Consider the following 18507-nt stretch of genomic DNA (forward strand, 5'->3'; position numbering starts at 1 on the left):
CTTCAGTTGTGTTAAAGTGAAAGGCTGCAGTGACATCATCCCCTCAAACAGAGTGCAGTCACGCTCTTCTTTGCTCACCTCGTCACTGAAGGTGATGGAGGAGCAGCTCACCTTTGGTCCCGTCTTTAATCTTTTGTTCCTTCATGCAGACCTGCCCCGAGTGGGAATGTCCTCACGCCCTCCAGTGACTCAGCAGCAGCTATGAAAGACCTCGGCGCCATCTCCATCCCACACACCAGCCTCCAACCTCCACCTGACATCTCCACGCCGCTCCGGTAAGTCCGTCCAAGAGCTTCAATCCTTTTGTCCTCATCGCTGTGTTTGTCTCCAGGTGATTTTAGAAAAAAGTCACAATGGGGGCATTTTTCTTCAGGCCTCAGCTGTCCAGAACCAAAAAAAAACACCTTTTCTGGTTTTTCCGATGGAGGTTAAAGAACATTTCTGGAAAATGTGACTCTGTTGCTCACCTTCAGGTTCAACCTATGAAGTCAAAGTTTAAAAAACATAAAGGATTTTATGGGTTTTATTACAAAAACATTGAGCCGCTTCATTCTCAGTCGGACAGGTTGAAGCTTCATCCTCTCTTATTGATTCGTATTCATTTAGTTTTTAAAACAGATTTTTTCTGGCAATACTTGATGCTGCTTTTCTTTGTTTTAAGATCTATTTTTGACTACATTTACAATATTTCCACAATAAACCTAAAATTGGCCAAAAAAAGTCAAATCCAGGAAAGTACATTTTGGATTTTTTTTTACTGCAAAAACCACAAAAATTGAGATCAAACTGATTTTATGTTTTATGTCAAACATGTAGAGACAAAATAAGAATGTTCAAATCCACAAAAAAAGTAAAAATGAATTCAAAAGGGAGTAAAAATGTATTTGAAATGATTTATTCTGAGGTGTTTGAAAATTATGCGTCATAACTCTTGTGTTTGTTACACCAAGAACCTTTTTAAAATCTTTGGGTTAAAACATTTGGAATGGCAACAACGCTAAAGTTTTGGAAGGATGCAGCGGGTGAGAATATGAACGATGATCATATGCTGTCAATCACCTGTTCAAATCATCAGATTTCAATCTTCATTTTGTGGAAAACATCTGCCACAAAATAAAGATTGAAATCGGATGATTTCACCTGTTGACCTTCTGAAAGTCGCACCAGTTCAACAGCTAAAACCTTCAACATTTTGCAGGTTATCCTCAAATTTACATAAAAACATGCTTGTTTTTTGTGGTAAACGTATGGAATGTGTGAGTGGAGACGACCTAAAGCAGCCCCTCTCTTCCAGAGCTGCTTTGACGCCTCCTCCAGCCATGTCGGCCTCGCTCGTCCTCCTGCTGCTGCTCCCCCTGGTCTCTGCTCAGACCTTCGGCTGGGGTCCCTGCAAGACCCCGGAGGTCCAGGCCAACTTCACCCTGGAGGAGGTGAGGCGCGCTCAGGCAGACCCGCTCCCCTCTCCCCCCCTGAGTGTCCCAGTGCTAACCGGCCGTGTCCCCGTTTGCAGTTTGCAGGGAGCTGGTACCTGGTGGAGAAGCTGCCGGCGTTCTTCGCTCCGGGAAAATGCATCCGGTCCAACCTGACGCTGATGGAGAACGACACCGTCCACGTCACAAGCTCCCACTTCTTGTAAGGATAGAGGAGCTTCATGTTTGCTGGAGGGGGGGAAATAAACCCCATTTGAATGTAAATCCATTAGAATGAATGGATGAATGTAAATGCATTCATCCATTTATGAATGCACTTCTATGTGTTTATTTTGCTGTTCAAATGAAGAACTGTGATTTCTTGAACAGCAGCATCTTCATTTAAATGTAAAGAAAACTTTTAGACTAAAGGAGTCTGCATAAGTTGACCCTTTAAGCTTTCATTTTTCATTTTTGACCGGTGTGAATTTCTTCATGCCACCTCGTCTGTTTTCAGTTTTGACCGAGAGTGGCGGTTTGAGGGAGTCCTGGTCACGCCTGACGGAGACGAGCCGGCCAAACTGGCCGCTCACTTCTTCAAATGTAGGTTTTGCAGCTGAGCGTTCGGGTCTTTGGTGTCCACGCCGGTTTACTGCTGCTCTTCTGCCCTCAGTCGCCCCCTCCATGCCGGACTGGGTCCTGGCCACAGACTACACCGACTACTCCGTGGTCTACTCCTGCATGGACTTCTTCCACGCCTTCCACCTGGAATACGCCTGGATCTTCTCCCGCTCGCCCTCCCTGTCCCCAGAGACCCTCCGGCACTGCGAGGAGATCCTGGACCGGGAAGGAATCGACACCTCCAGGCTGCAGGAGGTGGAGCAGGACTGCACGGATGTGCCAAAGAAAAGCTTCAGCTACTGAAGGGCAGCAGCTGGGAGTGGAGCCACCCTTAAATGTTGACTTTGGAAATGATTCAGAGATTTCTGGGGCATCTGGGGATTTCATCACGCAGAGATGAAAACAAAAAACATTTGTTTAATTTAATCATTTGTGCACAAAAGCCTTAAGCTATCAATCAAAAATCGGATTGAAATGAATAAAATGTTTCTGTTCTTGAACCTTTTGTGGAATAAAAGTGGCTCAGAGAGCAGCGGCTCAGTTTGGTTTGATTTCAGCGGTTTTCTGGACGGAGGTGACGCTTTTATTTTGAAACGCAAATTTTCAAAGTAAAAAAAAATATCTGCGTTTGTGACGTCACAAAGTCAAGAAAACATCAAACTGATGTTTTTCTTGTGATAAAGACATTGAAGCTTTAAGTCTTAAGTACTGAAAACTGTTCAACCCTTTACAAAAAAGTACTTTATTTGAGTATAAGTATAGCAAGTATCCTAGGAAGTATTAACTAAACTGGAACATTTTTAGTTGACATTACACATGTTGGGTTTAAAAAGTAAACTTCAAGCATACTTCCTCTCTTTTAGCTTAAACTTACGTACACGTGTAGTACATTTAAGCAAATTACTTTCTTTGTTTTTTACTGGAATTCAGATTTGAAAACTTGTTTTTACAAAACAGTTTTGCTCTTTTCTCTTTTCTTTTTTTTTCTTTGTTTTTAAACCAACATGAAGAAACACATCTTCAAAAATAAAATTAAAAAGTTGGAAAAAAACAGTTTTTGGACATTTTACAGAAAAAGAGACGCATCTCTTTTTGTTAAAGAGAAATATTTAAATAACTATACATTTATATTTATAAACTATTTAGGCAAATTTAACTAAAAGTATATCAAAATATTCAAATAAACCTCACACTCATTAAAACACTGAAGTTAAATATAACATATGATCAAACTGGTCAGTTTGGATTGTAAATATAACATTTACGCAGAGATAACCCTGTTGGATGTTGGGGTTTGTCGTGTTCTATTTTGTTTTTAAAAATGAAAATAATTTATGACAATATTCAGTTTTTCTTTAAATCTGAAGGTTTTCTGCTGTTGTTCATCAGGTTCTCCGTGAGAAACACGTTTCAAACCTTTTCTATTCATTAAATATGTCTTTTAAAATCTAATTAAATCAAACTTTATAGCTGGAACTCCAAAAACTAAATCCTTTTTTCATAATCAAGGCAACAAATGATTACACAACGATTTTTTTCTTTTCGTAAGGTTGACAGGCGTCCGTCCTGCGCGTCCGCGCGCGCTGTTACGGAACACTTTCTATTGAGTTACGCAGCAGGAATGCGCGCGTGATCCAATTTAAGGAGCCGCCGCGCGCTCTGCAGGGACACAAGCGCCAACCCCGTCTCACGGAAGCAGCATCCCCGCAGCTCGGACCCCTGACGTACTGACAGGTGAGAAAACCTTCCTGCTAACTGATGGGAGATCATGGTTGGAGGAAAGCGCGCGGAGGAAAGCGCGCGCGGAGGGCGCAGGATCATGTTTTCCAAAATATTCGGATTAAAATTTTTGTGGGGAAAAGTTAATGTCTGCTGTTCCAAGTGATGAATATCTACCGAGTTTGTCTTGATGAGGATGACTTTGAGGCGCTCAGAGGTATAACTCGGTATAAACAAACAGGTGGGTGTTAGTTTGGAACCGGATGAACGGGTTGGTGAGAGGATGAAGGTGTGCAGACAAAAGAAAAGCTGCGCAGACGGATGCTTTTCATGGCTGCCTGTGGGAAAACACAAAGTCCTGTAATGTGGATCTTTGTGAAACCAGCTTTGACAGAAACTCCGCATTATTATGAGTTATTTGTTCCTGTAATTTTTATTTTTTGGATTTTAGTTTCATTCAACGAGGCCAAAAGTCAGACTTTGTGGGGAAAAATACAACAATGTCTCAAAATGTCAGCAGATAAACCTGAAGGACATAAAAAAGATACGACCAGTATTTGTTTTTTTATGAAACATTCTTTTTTTTAATAATTCAATTTGGGTTTTTAATCATTCTCTTGGCCTTGATCACATTTTAATAGTAATTCAGACGATATATGTGAAGTGAAATGCCTTTTTATTTAAAGAAACGTTTAAATGGTAAACATCTCCACATCTGAAGAGACGTTTACTCTTCACTTCTGATTTATGTTTAAAAAGTACAACAGAGGGTTTCTGGCTGCTAACTTCACCCAGAGCCGCTTGGTTTTTATTTTGATTTGGTTTCTATTCACATAAAATCTTGATTTATTTTTGGTAAAACTCACAGAAACCGTGACACAGAATCAGCAGCTTCCCATCGTCTGGGTGGACGACCTTTCTGCTGAGGCAGAGCATTCCGCACGCCGGCGTTCCTGACGACTCGTCACATTCTTTCTTCTTCTGCAGCTTCTCCTCCAGCGATGTCCTCCATCTGCCCCCTCCTCCTCCTCCTGCTGCTGCTGCTGCTGCCCCTCATCTCAGCTCAGACTTTTCACTGGGGTCCCTGTCCGTCGCCACAGGTGCAGCCCAACTTCCGGGTTGAAAAGGTAACACGTGCACACACACACGGGCACACACGGCGTGCTGCGCTGGTTCTGACACGTGTCTCCCAACAGTACCTGGGAAGGTGGTACGAGATCGAGAAACTCCCAGCAAGCTTTGAGAAGGGGACGTGCATCGAGGCGAACTACTCCCTGAGGAAGGACGGAACCATCCAGGTCCTGAACTCGCAGTTTTAGTGAGTACAGAGAAGTTTGACTCGTCTTCATCGTCTCCAGAGGATCCAGTAGAGTTAAGGCAGAAATGAGGAGTTTATTTTATTTTTTTAAATAAGGCTTAGCTTGTTTATAGTTTGTTTTTGTGTTTGGGATAGCTTTAAATGTATTTTTATTCTCTGTTACTGAAATATATGAATTATTTTGACAATTAGAATAGTTTGAAAAACGTTTTTAGTTGAATTGTTGCCACTTGAATGGTTTCAATCATCGTCATCATCATCATCATCATCAGCCTGTCACGCCACTGCTGGCGGGTGGCCTCCACATCTTACTCCACTCATCACGGTTTTGGGCACTCTGGGTGGACGTGGGCGTCTAATATTAACCAATGATGCCACAAAGCGGCGTGTTTGAGAAATGACCAACATTTGAGTTGAATCCGGTTTTGAGTGCTTCTGGGTTTTCAGTTTAAAAGGACGACTCAGACTGAAGAGAGTTTTTTTCAGGGTCCAGATCCTGCAGAACCTCTTAGGACTGAAGATTTTTAATCTGAACAGAGTCATGAAACTCAGAACACTCTGTGTCTTCTCTCCAATCTAAAAATTTATCTTATTTAGAAATAATAAGCAGAACATTTAATACAAAAATCCCTGTATGTCTGAACCAAAGTTAAACACTGACTTCCTGTTTGAAGCTGGTTAAAAAAGACTGACATCTTTAAGACTGAACACGTGTTTCTGAGGATAGGTCTCGCTGGCGTCTGAACTCTGGTGACCTTTTTTATAACAGTATCACTGTCAAACAGGGAGTGGCCTTTAGATTGACGGCTGATTTGCTCTGGAATGATCTTTCTGGGCGTGTGCCAACAGCTGTGGGGCCACTTTTACACTGCCTTTGGCGTTACGCCTTCAAGCGACCACTTCCGATAAAAGACGATGTAAACACGTGTTTCAGACTTCAGTGTTCAAATCTCTCACATTCTCGCATAACCAACATCCCTTTTCCGGCTCTAAACACCAAACACGTGTTTAGAAAGGTGCGTTGAAAGTTAAACCATTGGAACTTCGACCAATCAGGGACTCTGATTTGGTAGTGACGAATGGATGGCGTCTCTTTTCATTCACGGAAGTGCCAGCCGTTTGAAAATTGGTCATGGAGGAGAAATGAATCGTTGCTGTTTGAGTCCGGCTGGAATTCTGTGACACCAAGTTTTTCATGCATCGGAATCGAGCTAGAACAGCAGAAAAAGGAAGACACGAGGAAGCCCCTCCCTGCTCGTCCAGTGTGAACACCATGGGCCAAACGAGCATACAAGGATGCAACGTTTAGAGCGTTCTTGAATGCACGTCACATGCTCGGTGTGAATGGAGTGTTAGACCGGTTTGTCCATATTTGGTCAAGTTTATGGTTTGATGATGTCATATTCGGTCAGGACGCTGACTAAAGCATAAACTAACTTAAGTCGGGTCTGATTTTTATATCATCCATTGTCGTATCCTCATGATGTCATCAAAAAAGTGTTTCCATGTCTTAGTCAGGACTTATCACAAAACTGGATTATGGAGTTCATGTTCATTTAGTCAGAGTTATCAAACCCACATGTCCTCACATCTGTGGTACATTTGGGTTGTTCCTGCACATTTGCATGTTCTTCTCCCTCCATGAACTGACCTTAAGGACGAGGACGGCAGCTTCTTTATCGAGGTTTAACAAAACATGATAACTATTTTCTTTCTTATCTGACATTTCCGGTCTGACGGGTTCCACATTCTTTGCTGCTCGTGTGAAAGAGATTTATTACAAACATTATCTCCAATAATAAGAAATAAATCCTTGTTTTCTTTATTATTTTTGAGTTTTTAGGACAGTTAAGCTTCATCTCATGATGTTATTCCTAGAAGTGTCATAAGATTTGATGGACTCGGATCAAACAAAACACATCTGTGTGTCACCAAATCACAACTGCTTTAATAGTTTGAACAATTCATTTAAAAATGTAAATTTAAAATCAGTTTTGATGAAGACAGAAACGTCTTCTCCTCTTCTCATCCTTAATGTTCTGCTGGTTCGTAAATGTGCAGAAATCAAAGAGTTTGAATGTGTTTGATGGAAAACTTTTCATGTTTTTTCATCTCTAAAGCAAAGAGGTTTTGAGTTCCTGCTGAGTTTCCGTGTTCTTCGTGTTTCAGTAAGGAGAAGGTGAGGTCGGTTGAAGGAACAGCCGTCATTCGGGACTCCAGGGAACCGGCCAAGCTGGGCGTCAGCTTCTCGTACTGTGAGTCCGACTCCTCGCCGCCGGTACCTTTCCGTCAGCCCTCCATTCACGGCTCTCTGTCTCTGTTCTTCCTAGTCACTCCTTACGCTCCCTACTGGGTTCTGACCACCGACTACACCAGCCTGTCCGTGGTTTACTCGTGCACCAGCTTCCTCCACCTCTTCCACATCGACTACGCCTGGATTCTTTCCCGCTCGCCCAAGCCGTCTCCATCAACCGTGCGTTACGTCAAACAGCTGCTGGTCCGAGAAGGAATCGACATCAGCAGGATGAAGGCCACGGTCCAGAACTGCTGAGACTCACCGGAACCGTCTTCTCCAACCTGCTGCCTTCAACTTCCTGCTCGTTAAAAGAAGTAATCAAACCAGAAACAAGAAATCTGATGAAGACAGATTGATCCAAATTGTTGCTGGGATTTTTCTATTGTAATTTTTTCATGATTCCAATCAAATAAAATCATTATTAATCAAGTTTTGGGGTTTCATTTGGTTCCTTTAGATTTAAAAGCAGAGTTCACTAAAACAGCCAGACGTTCTGAGTTCAGATAACCCTTGTGCTTCCTAGGCACTTTACCGTTGGGAGTTGGGTCATCTAGACCCACTAGACAGTGCTCTGAACCCTTTTTCTTCAATGATTTGTGATCTTCACTGGTGTCCATGGATTCCATGAAATCTTTCCACCTTTATCCACCTTTGTCATGGTAGGGAGAACACGTCAATGGAAGGATTTGGGTCATCTTGACCCTATAGGATAGCACAAAGGATAAAAACAAAACTGCTTGTGCAGCTTTTGAAGACTCTGTGGCTTCAACAAATGAGAAGTGAAAGCTTCAAGTTCCCACTCAGGACAGATGGAGTTCAAAAACTGTAAAATTCAGGAGAACATTTGAGCTGTTTGTGAGTCCAGATTGAAGTTTAAGCATCAAATATGACCACAAACGGAGAGTGAATGAGCTGAAGAGGTTAAAGGAGTTCAGGGTTTGAGATTTCCCAGCTGAAGTTTGGCTCCTCAGAAATGTTTTCTCCTGACCAGAGAGTCATGTGACCTGAGTCGCTCTAGAAAAGTCTTCTAGGTTCGCAGCTTCATCGAGTCTTTGTGAGAGAGAGGGACAAAAGAAAACCTGTAAATTCAAAAAGTTGGATGTTTTTTTTTAGAAAAATTTATTGAACTCAACTGCCAATCTCCAAGTCTTTAAATAAAATTTTCTTTTTCTGAATCAACTGTCAAACATGGTGATGGAAGAATTATGATGTGGGATCAGGGACGTGTTAAATACACAATGGACACAGTTCAATGTAAAACCACTGAACAAAAACTGATGGGATGTCACTCAAAGGTTAAGTTTGATAAAGACAAAGCAAAGAAAACAGAGGAGCGGCTTCTGAGGACTCTGAGGTCCTGGAAGCTGCTAAACGTCTCTAAGAAAACACGCAAACAGCTGCGCTTGATGCTTTCCAACCAGCTGGTTTACACCTGAATCTGTCTGTCATCACGAAGAAAAAGAAGCCTGAAAAGATTGTTATCAGCACGAATTCAGAGACGTTTTTCTGAGAAGTCAAGGGTCACAACACAACACTTTAGATTTCACAACACAAAATAACAATTCATCACACGACGATGTTGTGATGAATTGTAGTGAAATCTAAAGTGTTGTGTTGTGACCTTTCTGGGCCACCGTATTTGAGTCTGTTCTGTGAATGAGTGGAAATATTCAAAACATTTTTGGTTTTGATTTATCTGCAGTCGGATGAGGAAAAAAATGGAATTTGGGATTTAGATACTGAACAAAACTGAACATGGATCAGAATTTACAAAGGTTTTGATACTTTTGATCAGGATTTTCTTTTTTTATTTCCAACACTTAAAGCTTTGTTTTCTGCAGAAATGTGGAACAATAGTTACAATTTAGAAGATTTGTAAAGCAGAGAGTTGATGATCAATAAGCAGCTGGACGGAGGTTAGACGTGGTCAGAGATGATCTGGGCATGTGCAGTGTTTATGAGCCCCCCCCTCGCCGCAGACCCCAGAAAACCACCAGCAGCAGCGGCGCCGCTTCTCACAGCTGCACAGGCGTTCACAGGTGAGAGTCTAAACTGCTCTCAGAGGTCTCTGAAAAGCAGGAAAACATCCCAGATTTTGATTTTTGGTTCTCCTGGAAGTGGAAGATGAAGCTGCTGTGGCTCAGTGTCCTCTGCCTCTTCGCCTGCTGCCTCGGCGGTGAGTCTTTTACCTTTTTATTTAGTTTCATTATAGATTTACATCAAATGAATATAGATTTAGGTATTTTTTGTGAGTGTTTCAGCCTAAAAAAGTGACCAAATGTATTTAAAGTGGAGCAGTTTGTGCACAAAGACGACTCAGTGTGAGCGTCAGTGTTTGTGTGCACAGTCAGCAGCAATGTTTGAGCTCCTGCAGACCTCAATCCCATCTTTGTTCGTGGAAAACTGTGGAATGCCTGGAAGTGTAACGTTTTTTTTTCTGCTCCTCTTCCTCACAGAGGCCAGAGTCATCCCAGAAGGAGGTAAGGCTCCGGCCCCCCAAATCCAAATCCTAGAGACCAAGGCTTCAGAAAGTCAACCATTGGCTTAAACAGAACTCTTCTCTGTGACATTTTTGTTTATCTCTGATAAAAGTCTTCTGCAAGATTGAATCTGCTGCCAAAGTGAAAGATTCTGTTAGTTGGTATATTTTTTAGCCACTGTAGTTTATAAAATGTCTTCTCTAGGATCAAAACTCAAAAATACACCTTTTGTTTGGGAGTCGTCGGGGTTCAATTGACTCAAACATCAAGGCTGATCATTTATGATCTATAGCTGTATTTTGCACGTTTCACAGATGATAGGCTAAACCCTTTTCTTTTTTAAATCGAGAATGTTGATCTTGAGTCCAGATTTGGAAACCAGGAGCAAAGATCACATTCAAACGAGTCACATTTCCCCCACAATGAAGTGAAGAATTTGTCTCAAAGGTCGGACAATGAAACCACTTTCTGTAGATGAGGAGCGGTTCTGTCATACCTCTGTGGAACAAACTGACTCACAGCTTCTAATGCCCGCTGTGTCAACACGTCCTGAGTCCAGGGTTGATGCAACGCTCCACCATAGAACTGCTCAAACTGGTCGGATTGGCTCCTTAAATATATCACACATATGTACGAACGTGAACTTAAAATCTCTCCTGCTGTGTGTCTCAGCGCCGTATGAACAACCTCCTGCTGACCCCTACTGGCCCTACTCCACCTCTGACTTCTGGAACTATGTGGAGTACTTCAAATCCATCGGGGCCTACGAGCAGATCAACCAGCTGGCTCGGACCTTCTTCGCCCACCAGAACCTCCGGGACACCCTGGGATATGATACCCACGCAGGCTATGAGCATTAAGACGATCCAGGCAGGAAAGGGAAAGGAATGAAATGTTCCAAACTGAAATGAGTGAAATGGGAATAAACTAAACGTTTGTTTTCAGTTTACATTAGGCTTTCTGTAGCAATATAGCTATTAAAGATTGCAATAGATTTGTTGTAGTTTTTTTAGAACATATTAATTAGGTGCAGTGAAATAATAGGAAATGAATTCAAATAAAATTTCTAATAGTTAAAGTCTTTTCGTCTTCTTTTCTCCCCCTCCCCCCCCCCCCAAAAAATATATTTACAATTAACACAACTCTGTTGAAGATTTGGAGTTTAATTATTAAATTTTTACTTAATTTTGATCTGTTTAATCTATATTTATACTTTAACTTCATTGTAACCACGTAATGTAATTTATGTTGAAATAAATTAAGCTTCATGGATAAAGTAAATTGAAGCGTAATTTTTCTTTTCACAATTTTAAGTCCGAGGTATTCAATCAAAGACATTTTAAAGATATTCGAAGAGCGGAACGATTCAGAGGTCATCGATTACGGCCGGACATTAATTACCGTGGCACGCATGCCCGCCATGTTTATTTCCGTTTTGTTAGCTTAGCTGGGAAAATTAAACTCAAAGCAGAAGCATCGTTTAATCCACGTTTCTGGAGTAAAAGATGAAACCTGCTGTGGACGAAATGTTCCCTGAAGGAGCGGGACCGTACGTGGATCTGGACGAGGTGGGTCCGAACTCACGAAGCGAGGTTTACGCTGGTTCCGGACGGGCTGCTGCTAGCTAAAAACGACGAGAACAAATAGATCATGTTGTCTGCAGATTCATTTTTGGTTCAATAAACACTTGATTTATTCATATTTTTAGTTAGAATTGTTTGTCGATTATCTACAGTGAAGCTGCTTTGATGTTAATGACATTTGTTTTATTACTAGTCTGACCCCGGCCTCAGCAGTTTACACTCTTCGCCCCGTTTTAATAAACAAAACCAGAACCAAAAAAGCTGTTTGTGCAACGATGCAAAGCTAATATCATCATGTGCATAACTTTAAGAAACAATTCGTGGATTTGAATGAATTTAAAAATGGGTCCAGCTTTTCACATGACACGTTGCATTGTACCGTGTTCACAGGCAGGGGGCAGCAGCGGGCTGTTGATGGACCTGGCAGCCAATGAGAAAGCGGTACACTCAGACTTTTTTAACGGTAAGGCTCAGATTTCTGTTTAAAGTAGCTCCACAGTTCAGCACTTCAAACATTCTGCTCTTTTATTGCGAAAGGAATACAGTCCTTTTTTTTTGGTGAAGCCATCTTTTTTTCTTTCTTTAAGAAAACCTGTCATTTTAGCAAACATCTCCCTCAGTATCACATATCTGAAGATCTTTAAAGTTTTTTATTCTAATGTTTAAATGTTTCCATCAAAAGGGTAGCCTAAAAGTCTTGTTTATCTTTTGACAGCTCCCTTTAGGGGGTACCTGTCTCCATTTAACCCTCTCCTCTGCATCTTTCTCTATATGAGGACATTTTCTTTACAACAATTTCTAAACATTATTCGGAGTCCTGCAACCAAATAATCACATATATTCATGTTTTGATTCATAATGCACTTTTTAAACTGTGATTTTCATTAAAAATATAACATTGATGTCGGAAAAAGAATACAATTAAAGAATAATCAAACATCAAGGGTATGAAGAAGGTAAGAGACACAAGGGGATCATGTCTTTACCATTTCTTCCAAATGCATCACATGTCAGGAACTGGAAGTGTAGGACCCAACTTAAATATTTAATTCAATCAACTTCCCTCCGGGGATCAATCAAATCTTATCTTATTCTTATAAATGAACTGAAACATGACAAAAACAATGGATCGACAGAAGAGTGACCGAGGAGATGACCTGATAAAGACCAACGAGACACTTTTAACAGAAATGAAAACAGCTGTGGATGATAAACATGAATCTTTAGGGACGTCTAAACACATAACTGAAAATCCAAGCTAAACTACAAGGATCTGACATCACTTCACTAGCAATGGTTGGATGCTGAACTCAAGTCATCTGCTGGGGAAAAGACCACATTAAAGGCATAGAGAGTTCATTTGAATGCAGATGACATTGTGCTCTATTTCAACTTAATGAATCTCATTTAATGGTCAGAAAAAACGGATCATCTGGATGATCATCAGTTTTAGATGCCTCCCTCACTAACCTCATCTTTGGTCTTCTAATCTCCATCTGCTTCCCTGAGTTGATCTCCAGAACATCCGCCATGATCTGTTCCTCTGATGAACTCATTCCTGATCCTCAGCGTCTTCACCTTTCAGCTATCTGATCCTCTCTTCACCTCCATGATCATTCGCATCAAACTCCTCCTTCAGGATCTCTGTGCGTCCACCAATCTATGAGCTTCGCTCTCTTTCCATCTGATCTCCCGAACAGACAGCAGATCCTTTTTTCTTCTTTCACTCGTGTTTTTCCTGCCAAAGTTCCTTATTTTTAGTTCCACTTCTAAGTTTTTCCTTCCTGTCTTTCCTCATCGTCTTCTTCAACCCACAGTACTCCAGTTTCCACCCTGAGGGTCAACAGCGGCGTTGTTAACTCAACTTGTGAAAGTTCTGTTTATGATTTCTTTCTTTTTCTGTTTTGTTTGTTTATTGTTTTCAAAATTTGAACAATTCAAACACAAAAACATTTGAACAATTTAAGCATAAAAGCTAGTAGTAGCAAAAATATGTCGACCTACCCCCCCGTCCCACCCCGCCCTTCAACTTAAGACAGCCATGCTAAAAATAAAGAAAAATTTAAAATAATTAAAAATGTACACAGGCAATCAATGCATACAAGAACGGAGACTATTTTCCCATCCTTCTTGAGAAAAGAAAAAAAAAAAAATAATAATTCCACAGGTGTTTGAGTCCATTGACCAGTTTGTCTATGAGCAAGGCATTAAAGCAGATTGATTTCAATCAATGTTTTGTCTCCTGTTTATGATTTCTGGTTTGGTTTTATGTCAGATGCTCTTTCTGACAGCCTGGACTTGGGACCAGCTAACAAAAGTGCTGGAGTGCCCCCTTGTGGTTGCTTTAAAGAAGTGCAGCATAAAGTATAAATGTGAAATAAATGACAGTAGACCAAGAAAAGTTTCAGCCTTTGGCCACATTGTGTCTCCTCATTAGGTGGGGTTGCTCCTTGTGCAAACGCACAGCGGCGCCGAGCGGATCCGTTTGCTGCTTCCGGCAGAACCGTTCTGGCTCAGCAGAAAGAAAAGAGCTGGTTGTAAAAAGCACTAAGAGGGGGAGTAGATGAGGACGGTGAAGTGAGTTTATAGCACAAGCCAGACTACAACTCAGTGGGACACTTGGCCAGTCGTCTGCTTTGAAACCCGTCTGATACTCTGGAGATGATGGGACGTTCAAGCTCAGACCCTGAAGGGCCCTTCCACAATAATAACGTGCTCTAATGCGAGCTTTGATGGGTGCATCGCTGATCACAGAGGGTTAGGAATTACATGACTTCAAAATAAAAGACATCCGTGACTGCTGCTTATCATAGCAGTCTAATTTATGCTCCACAGCCTGGAAGCCAAATGAGATGCAAACTTTTGACTGCATATTTATGATGACTGATCTTTTTTAGTCCCTTTTGAATTGAAGAATTCAATCTGAATTTTCAAGAAGTACTTAATAGACACTGACATGTTCTGAGTTTCATACAGATTTGTTAGTATTTGTCTTGTTTGATGGAAATATTCAGCGCTGCTTTGTACCAACATAGATGCTCATGTTTCTGGTTTTACGCTGGAAATCTTTTGCTGAAACACATTTTATAAAGAAGATTCAAGTTTTTTGGGGGACTTTTTTGAAGGGAATCAAACACCTCAAGCTTTCATACCTACATCACTTTTGCAAAACAGTCCGCTGGATGGCTGAGATGTTTCCGGTTATCTCTCTGATACGGAAAAGTTGGTGTTTTGTCCTTCAGGGCGTTGACTTTTACATGTGAAGAAACGTCATGCATCCAAAATGTCTTGAAATGTTAAGAAGGGGATGTAGTTTTTTTCTTTTTAAGAGTCACCTTGCCTCCAAAAATGTTTCTGACAAAGGTCTTTTTAAACTCATTTTCAACTTCTATGTTTGTGACTGAACAGAGAAAAAATGAAGGACGACTTTGAGAAAGATCAGAAAGCTTGAAGACCAAACTGAGATGACAATTGAGACAGAACTGAGACTAAATAGAGACTGAGCTGAAACAGAACAGAGAGAGACCTGAGAAAGAGCGGAGACCTTAGACAGAACGGAGACTAGAGACACACCTAAGATAGAACTGAGACTAAACGTAGACAAAATTGAGTCTGAGCTGAAACAGAATGGAGAGGGACTGACACTGGAGACAGACCTGAGAAGGAACTGAAACAGAACTGGGACTGAATTGAGACTAAACAGAAACGTATTTTTACACAAAACTGAGACAGAAACTAGAGTGAAATTCTAACCTTTGAGAGTTTTGAGGATGTTTGGAGTACAATCTTATGCAAAAGATTCGGGGGAACCAGAGTTCAGGTCGGCCTTTGAACCTGCCAAAGATTCTGGTCTAGAGAGAGAGTCTCAGCAAAAAGAGATGCTTCCATCCGACCATCTATCTTCCTGTGATGGCGTTCTGGTGCTGCGTTCCCAAACCTTCTGTTCTTCTCGAGTTCAGCTAGAAGATCTTTCATCTGTGCTGATAATGCAGAGCGAGGCTGTGGCCTTTACCAGATCTCTGCAGGCATGACAGTATAAGGTCAGCTCAACAGTGTGAAACACGGGGGGGAGGGTTGGTTGCATAACTGAAATCTGAGCTTTCTCTGATAGGTTTGAGACCCCCAGCGGTGGAGGTGGTCCTGGTTACACTGGAGAGTCCCGTCAACGGCACAACCATCTTTTATTTGACCAAACTTTATGTCATTTCTGCTTCATCGTCAACACTTTTGTTCTGAAAGCGTCGTTCTCTTCATCCCGAGGAAAGCAGAACCGGAGTTGCAGGAAAAAACATCTCTTCTGAATCTCAGAACTTAAGCTGCTACATGAAAGTTTAAAGAGAAACTTTAATGAAGGAGTTTAGATAAAGCGAGGCTTTCCTGAGCCACTGTTCCTTTAACCTGCTCTTCCCCAAAGACACACGGATTGCTTTAACAAGAAGCACAAGTGTTCCCAAAACACGAAAAGGTTTCTCCTTTTTTCCTTGCATTTGACAGGAAAAAAGCCATTAAAAGTGACACATTTTTCCTGTTTTGAAATTTAGTTTCCGTCTTCTGTGGAGGAAAATCTGTACGTTTTCCAAATGATGATAAAATAAACGTGAGCGCTTTTCTTCCTCAGAGCAAAGGAGAAGTCCACAAACGGTCATCCTTCTACTGTGAGTCGTGGTGAAATGTGGAAAAGTTAAGAGTAAACTTGTGTTTTCACCATCTTTGATTTCTGTAGGAGAACGTACGTTTTTTTGTTTTTGTTTTTTTTCATTTGAAACTGAAATGAACTGAGAGAAAAACCACCATCTGAGTCGCCACAGATCCACCAGAGTCTCCGTCATCCCTGATTTGAAACAACGAGTTGATCCAAATCAAACGGCTAACGTGAAGTTCTGGAAACAACATTTTTAAAAAGTCAGATCAACACGTTTTACATTTACTAACTCGAGCAGCTGGAGCTTTTTTAGTAGAAGAATTTGTTTCAGAAAATAGAAGAAACCTTTGGTTTTGTTTTAAAGAACCTCTTCTTGCTCACTTCATGTTCTTGTGGCATTTTTCTGATGATAAAGAAGATGAAGCTCAAAAATTCCATTTCTCAAGATCTCTTTACTCAAATCGTTGTGAATCAGGAACAGATGAAAAGAAGCAGTTTGGATAAAGATCGTATTTGTGACGTAGAAAAGACGCTGGGATCCGTTCAGATGCATCCGCTTGTACGCCGTTCGTGTGAAGGGCTGGAAGCCAGCGGGGGAGGAAGGGGGGCGGGGTTGCTCCACATCAAAGGTCCCACCCACAACTTGGAGGCAAATTTCTAGTGAACTCGTGCCGCTCTGCAGAAACTATGTCCCAGATAACAACAGAGTATTTTTCTCTTTGTTTCTTCTCTTTTTTTTCTGTCTTTTTTCTCTTTTTTTTCCCCTAGAGATTTTTTATTTTGACTAGAAACAGCATAATAATAATGAAAGACCACTAATGAAAAAAGGTCAGAAGACGATCGGGGTGAAACTTTAAAGATCTCATCACCGTTTTCTTTGATGCATAACAGCCTGTGTACAGAAAAGAACACGCATGACACGCAGATAAGACTCAGAACCGAGTCTATACGCTGAACGGACTTGATTGGAGTCTTTGTAATGTTTATTTTTATCCTGGTTCCAGGTCTAACTGAGTATTTCTATTTTTAAAAAGCCTTAATGAGCTTATTTATAACTCTAAAAAACAGACTTAAACTGAAGCCAGTGAGGATTTTCTGGAACTGCATCGCAGTCCAACTTTTTCTATGGTAATGTTAGGTTTGTGTTGTTCTTCTGGCGTGTTTTGCTCCCGTCTCCAGGAGGTCACGTTGATGCATGTGGGCGGCTCACATGCAGACTTTCAGAGCGCTGAAGCCTGAACTCTGTTCCCCTTCAGAAAGTGGGCATCATCATCAGCAGCAGCAGAGAGTGGGAGTGTTCACCTCTGCTCTCTTCTGCTCTGCAGACTTTGAGGACCTCTTCGATGACGACGACCTGCAGTGACGCCGGCCTTCCAACATCTGTCCAGTTACGTCCGCGTGGAAAAGACGGATGCCATGTTTCCCTGGGAGCCCGCGTGCGCCTTCCCTCCTTTGCATGAGTTTCGTGTTATGAGAAAATAAAGTTTTTGTTTTGCCAGAACCAGGTGTGTGTGTGAAATTCTGAGAGCTGCTGACATTCCAGCTTTGGAGAAAATTACCGGGATGGTGTGTGCGCCGCCGCGCTCTGGTCGGCTCCTGCCGGGATTGAAGGTCTGCGGGCCGAGAGGAACACCTGTTAGCAAATTACACACGGCGTGCAGCGCTGGAGGAAAACGCACGCCAAATGCTCAGGCACGATGGAACACGACGGGATGGAAAAATGCCATCAGAGCAACCGACGGACGGGGTTCTGTTTTCCAGCAGGAACAACATTTTCAGTGAAGGGCGCACTTTGAGGATGTCGAGTCCTCCATTCAGGTGGAAAAGTTTGTCCTCCAGCACGCAGACGTCTCAGCAGAAACTCTCATCCTTGTTGGGTTTTTGTTTCTTCAACATTTGTACGTCAGTGAAGAACGACGGAGGCAGCTTGTTCTTCACCTTTGATCACATCTGAAAGTTTCATTCAGCCACTCTGAGAGCATTGGATGTGCATAAAGAAGAGATTTGATCCATTTCTTTCTTTTTTACTTGTCCAACAGATGAGCAGGCAGATGAGAGCTGAAGGCCTCTAGTGTTGCACATATTTTATTTTAACAACAGGTGTTATGAATCTTCTGACAAACCAGAGGTATATTTGAATAAACCCCTTCTGTAATTTAGACTAAACTTTACTCATCTTACTTCTATTTGTAACAGTTTTCTGTTGGACCGGATGGAAAAGAAATGGAGGGAAGAAGAGAGAGGGGGGGGGGGGGGGGTAAAATCATAAAGCATCATGAAGCAACAGGTTGCTGGATGTTTCTAGATCCATTAGAATCTGCATCTCTTTTCTCTGGAACTGCAGGTGTTATTCATGAATTCACTTGTTTTCAGAAAAGACCTACTTTAGCCTGGAGTGACGGGCGAAGGTTGACGGGTGGAGCTCCTCCATCCCTGAAG

General features: G+C 41.7%; 4 protein-coding genes across 6 annotated transcripts; all 4 read left to right on the top strand.

The window, feature by feature from the left end:
- Positions 1-119: 119 nt before the first annotated feature.
- On the top strand, positions 120-2560 carry LOC101170475 (apolipoprotein D). The gene is made up of 5 exons (XM_004081180.5): positions 120-275; positions 1295-1430; positions 1511-1632; positions 1927-2012; positions 2083-2560. The coding sequence occupies exons 1-5, from the start codon at positions 202-204 to the stop codon at positions 2331-2333; spliced, it is 669 nt and encodes a 222-aa protein (XP_004081228.2). The 5' UTR covers positions 120-201; the 3' UTR covers positions 2334-2560.
- A 1062-nt stretch (positions 2561-3622) lies between these two features.
- Positions 3623-7792, top strand: apodb (apolipoprotein Db). 2 transcript variants are annotated; one of them, XM_004081181.5, is made up of 5 exons: positions 3623-3764; positions 4618-4876; positions 4946-5067; positions 7237-7322; positions 7398-7792. In XM_004081181.5, the coding sequence occupies exons 2-5, from the start codon at positions 4751-4753 to the stop codon at positions 7616-7618; spliced, it is 555 nt and encodes a 184-aa protein (XP_004081229.1). In that variant the 5' UTR covers positions 3623-3764; positions 4618-4750; the 3' UTR covers positions 7619-7792. The 2 variants fall into 2 exon arrangements, with proteins under 2 accessions (XP_004081229.1, XP_004081230.1); XM_004081182.5 differs by having other exon boundaries at positions 3624-3764; positions 4737-4876.
- A 1486-nt stretch (positions 7793-9278) lies between these two features.
- otos (otospiralin) lies at positions 9279-10921 on the top strand. The gene is made up of 4 exons (XM_011489101.4): positions 9279-9402; positions 9482-9539; positions 9820-9843; positions 10516-10921. Exons 2-4 carry the CDS (start codon positions 9488-9490, stop codon positions 10701-10703), a joined length of 264 nt encoding a protein of 87 aa, XP_011487403.1. The 5' UTR covers positions 9279-9402; positions 9482-9487; the 3' UTR covers positions 10704-10921.
- A 295-nt stretch (positions 10922-11216) lies between these two features.
- Positions 11217-17569, top strand: cops9 (COP9 signalosome subunit 9). Of its 2 annotated transcripts, none has more exons than XM_004081184.2 (3): positions 11217-11411; positions 11817-11889; positions 17394-17569. In XM_004081184.2, the coding sequence occupies exons 1-3, from the start codon at positions 11349-11351 to the stop codon at positions 17429-17431; spliced, it is 174 nt and encodes a 57-aa protein (XP_004081232.1). In that variant the 5' UTR covers positions 11217-11348; the 3' UTR covers positions 17432-17569. The 2 variants fall into 2 exon arrangements, with proteins under 2 accessions (XP_004081232.1, XP_078794798.1); XM_078938672.1 differs by having other exon boundaries at positions 11220-11411; positions 17325-17569.
- Positions 17570-18507: the final 938 nt, after the last annotated feature.

This window comes from Oryzias latipes, chromosome 20 (assembly GCF_053564925.1).
Source record: "Oryzias latipes strain Hd-rR chromosome 20, Olatipes_Hd-rR_3.1".
NCBI classification, from domain to species: Eukaryota; Metazoa; Chordata; class Actinopteri; order Beloniformes; family Adrianichthyidae; genus Oryzias; species Oryzias latipes.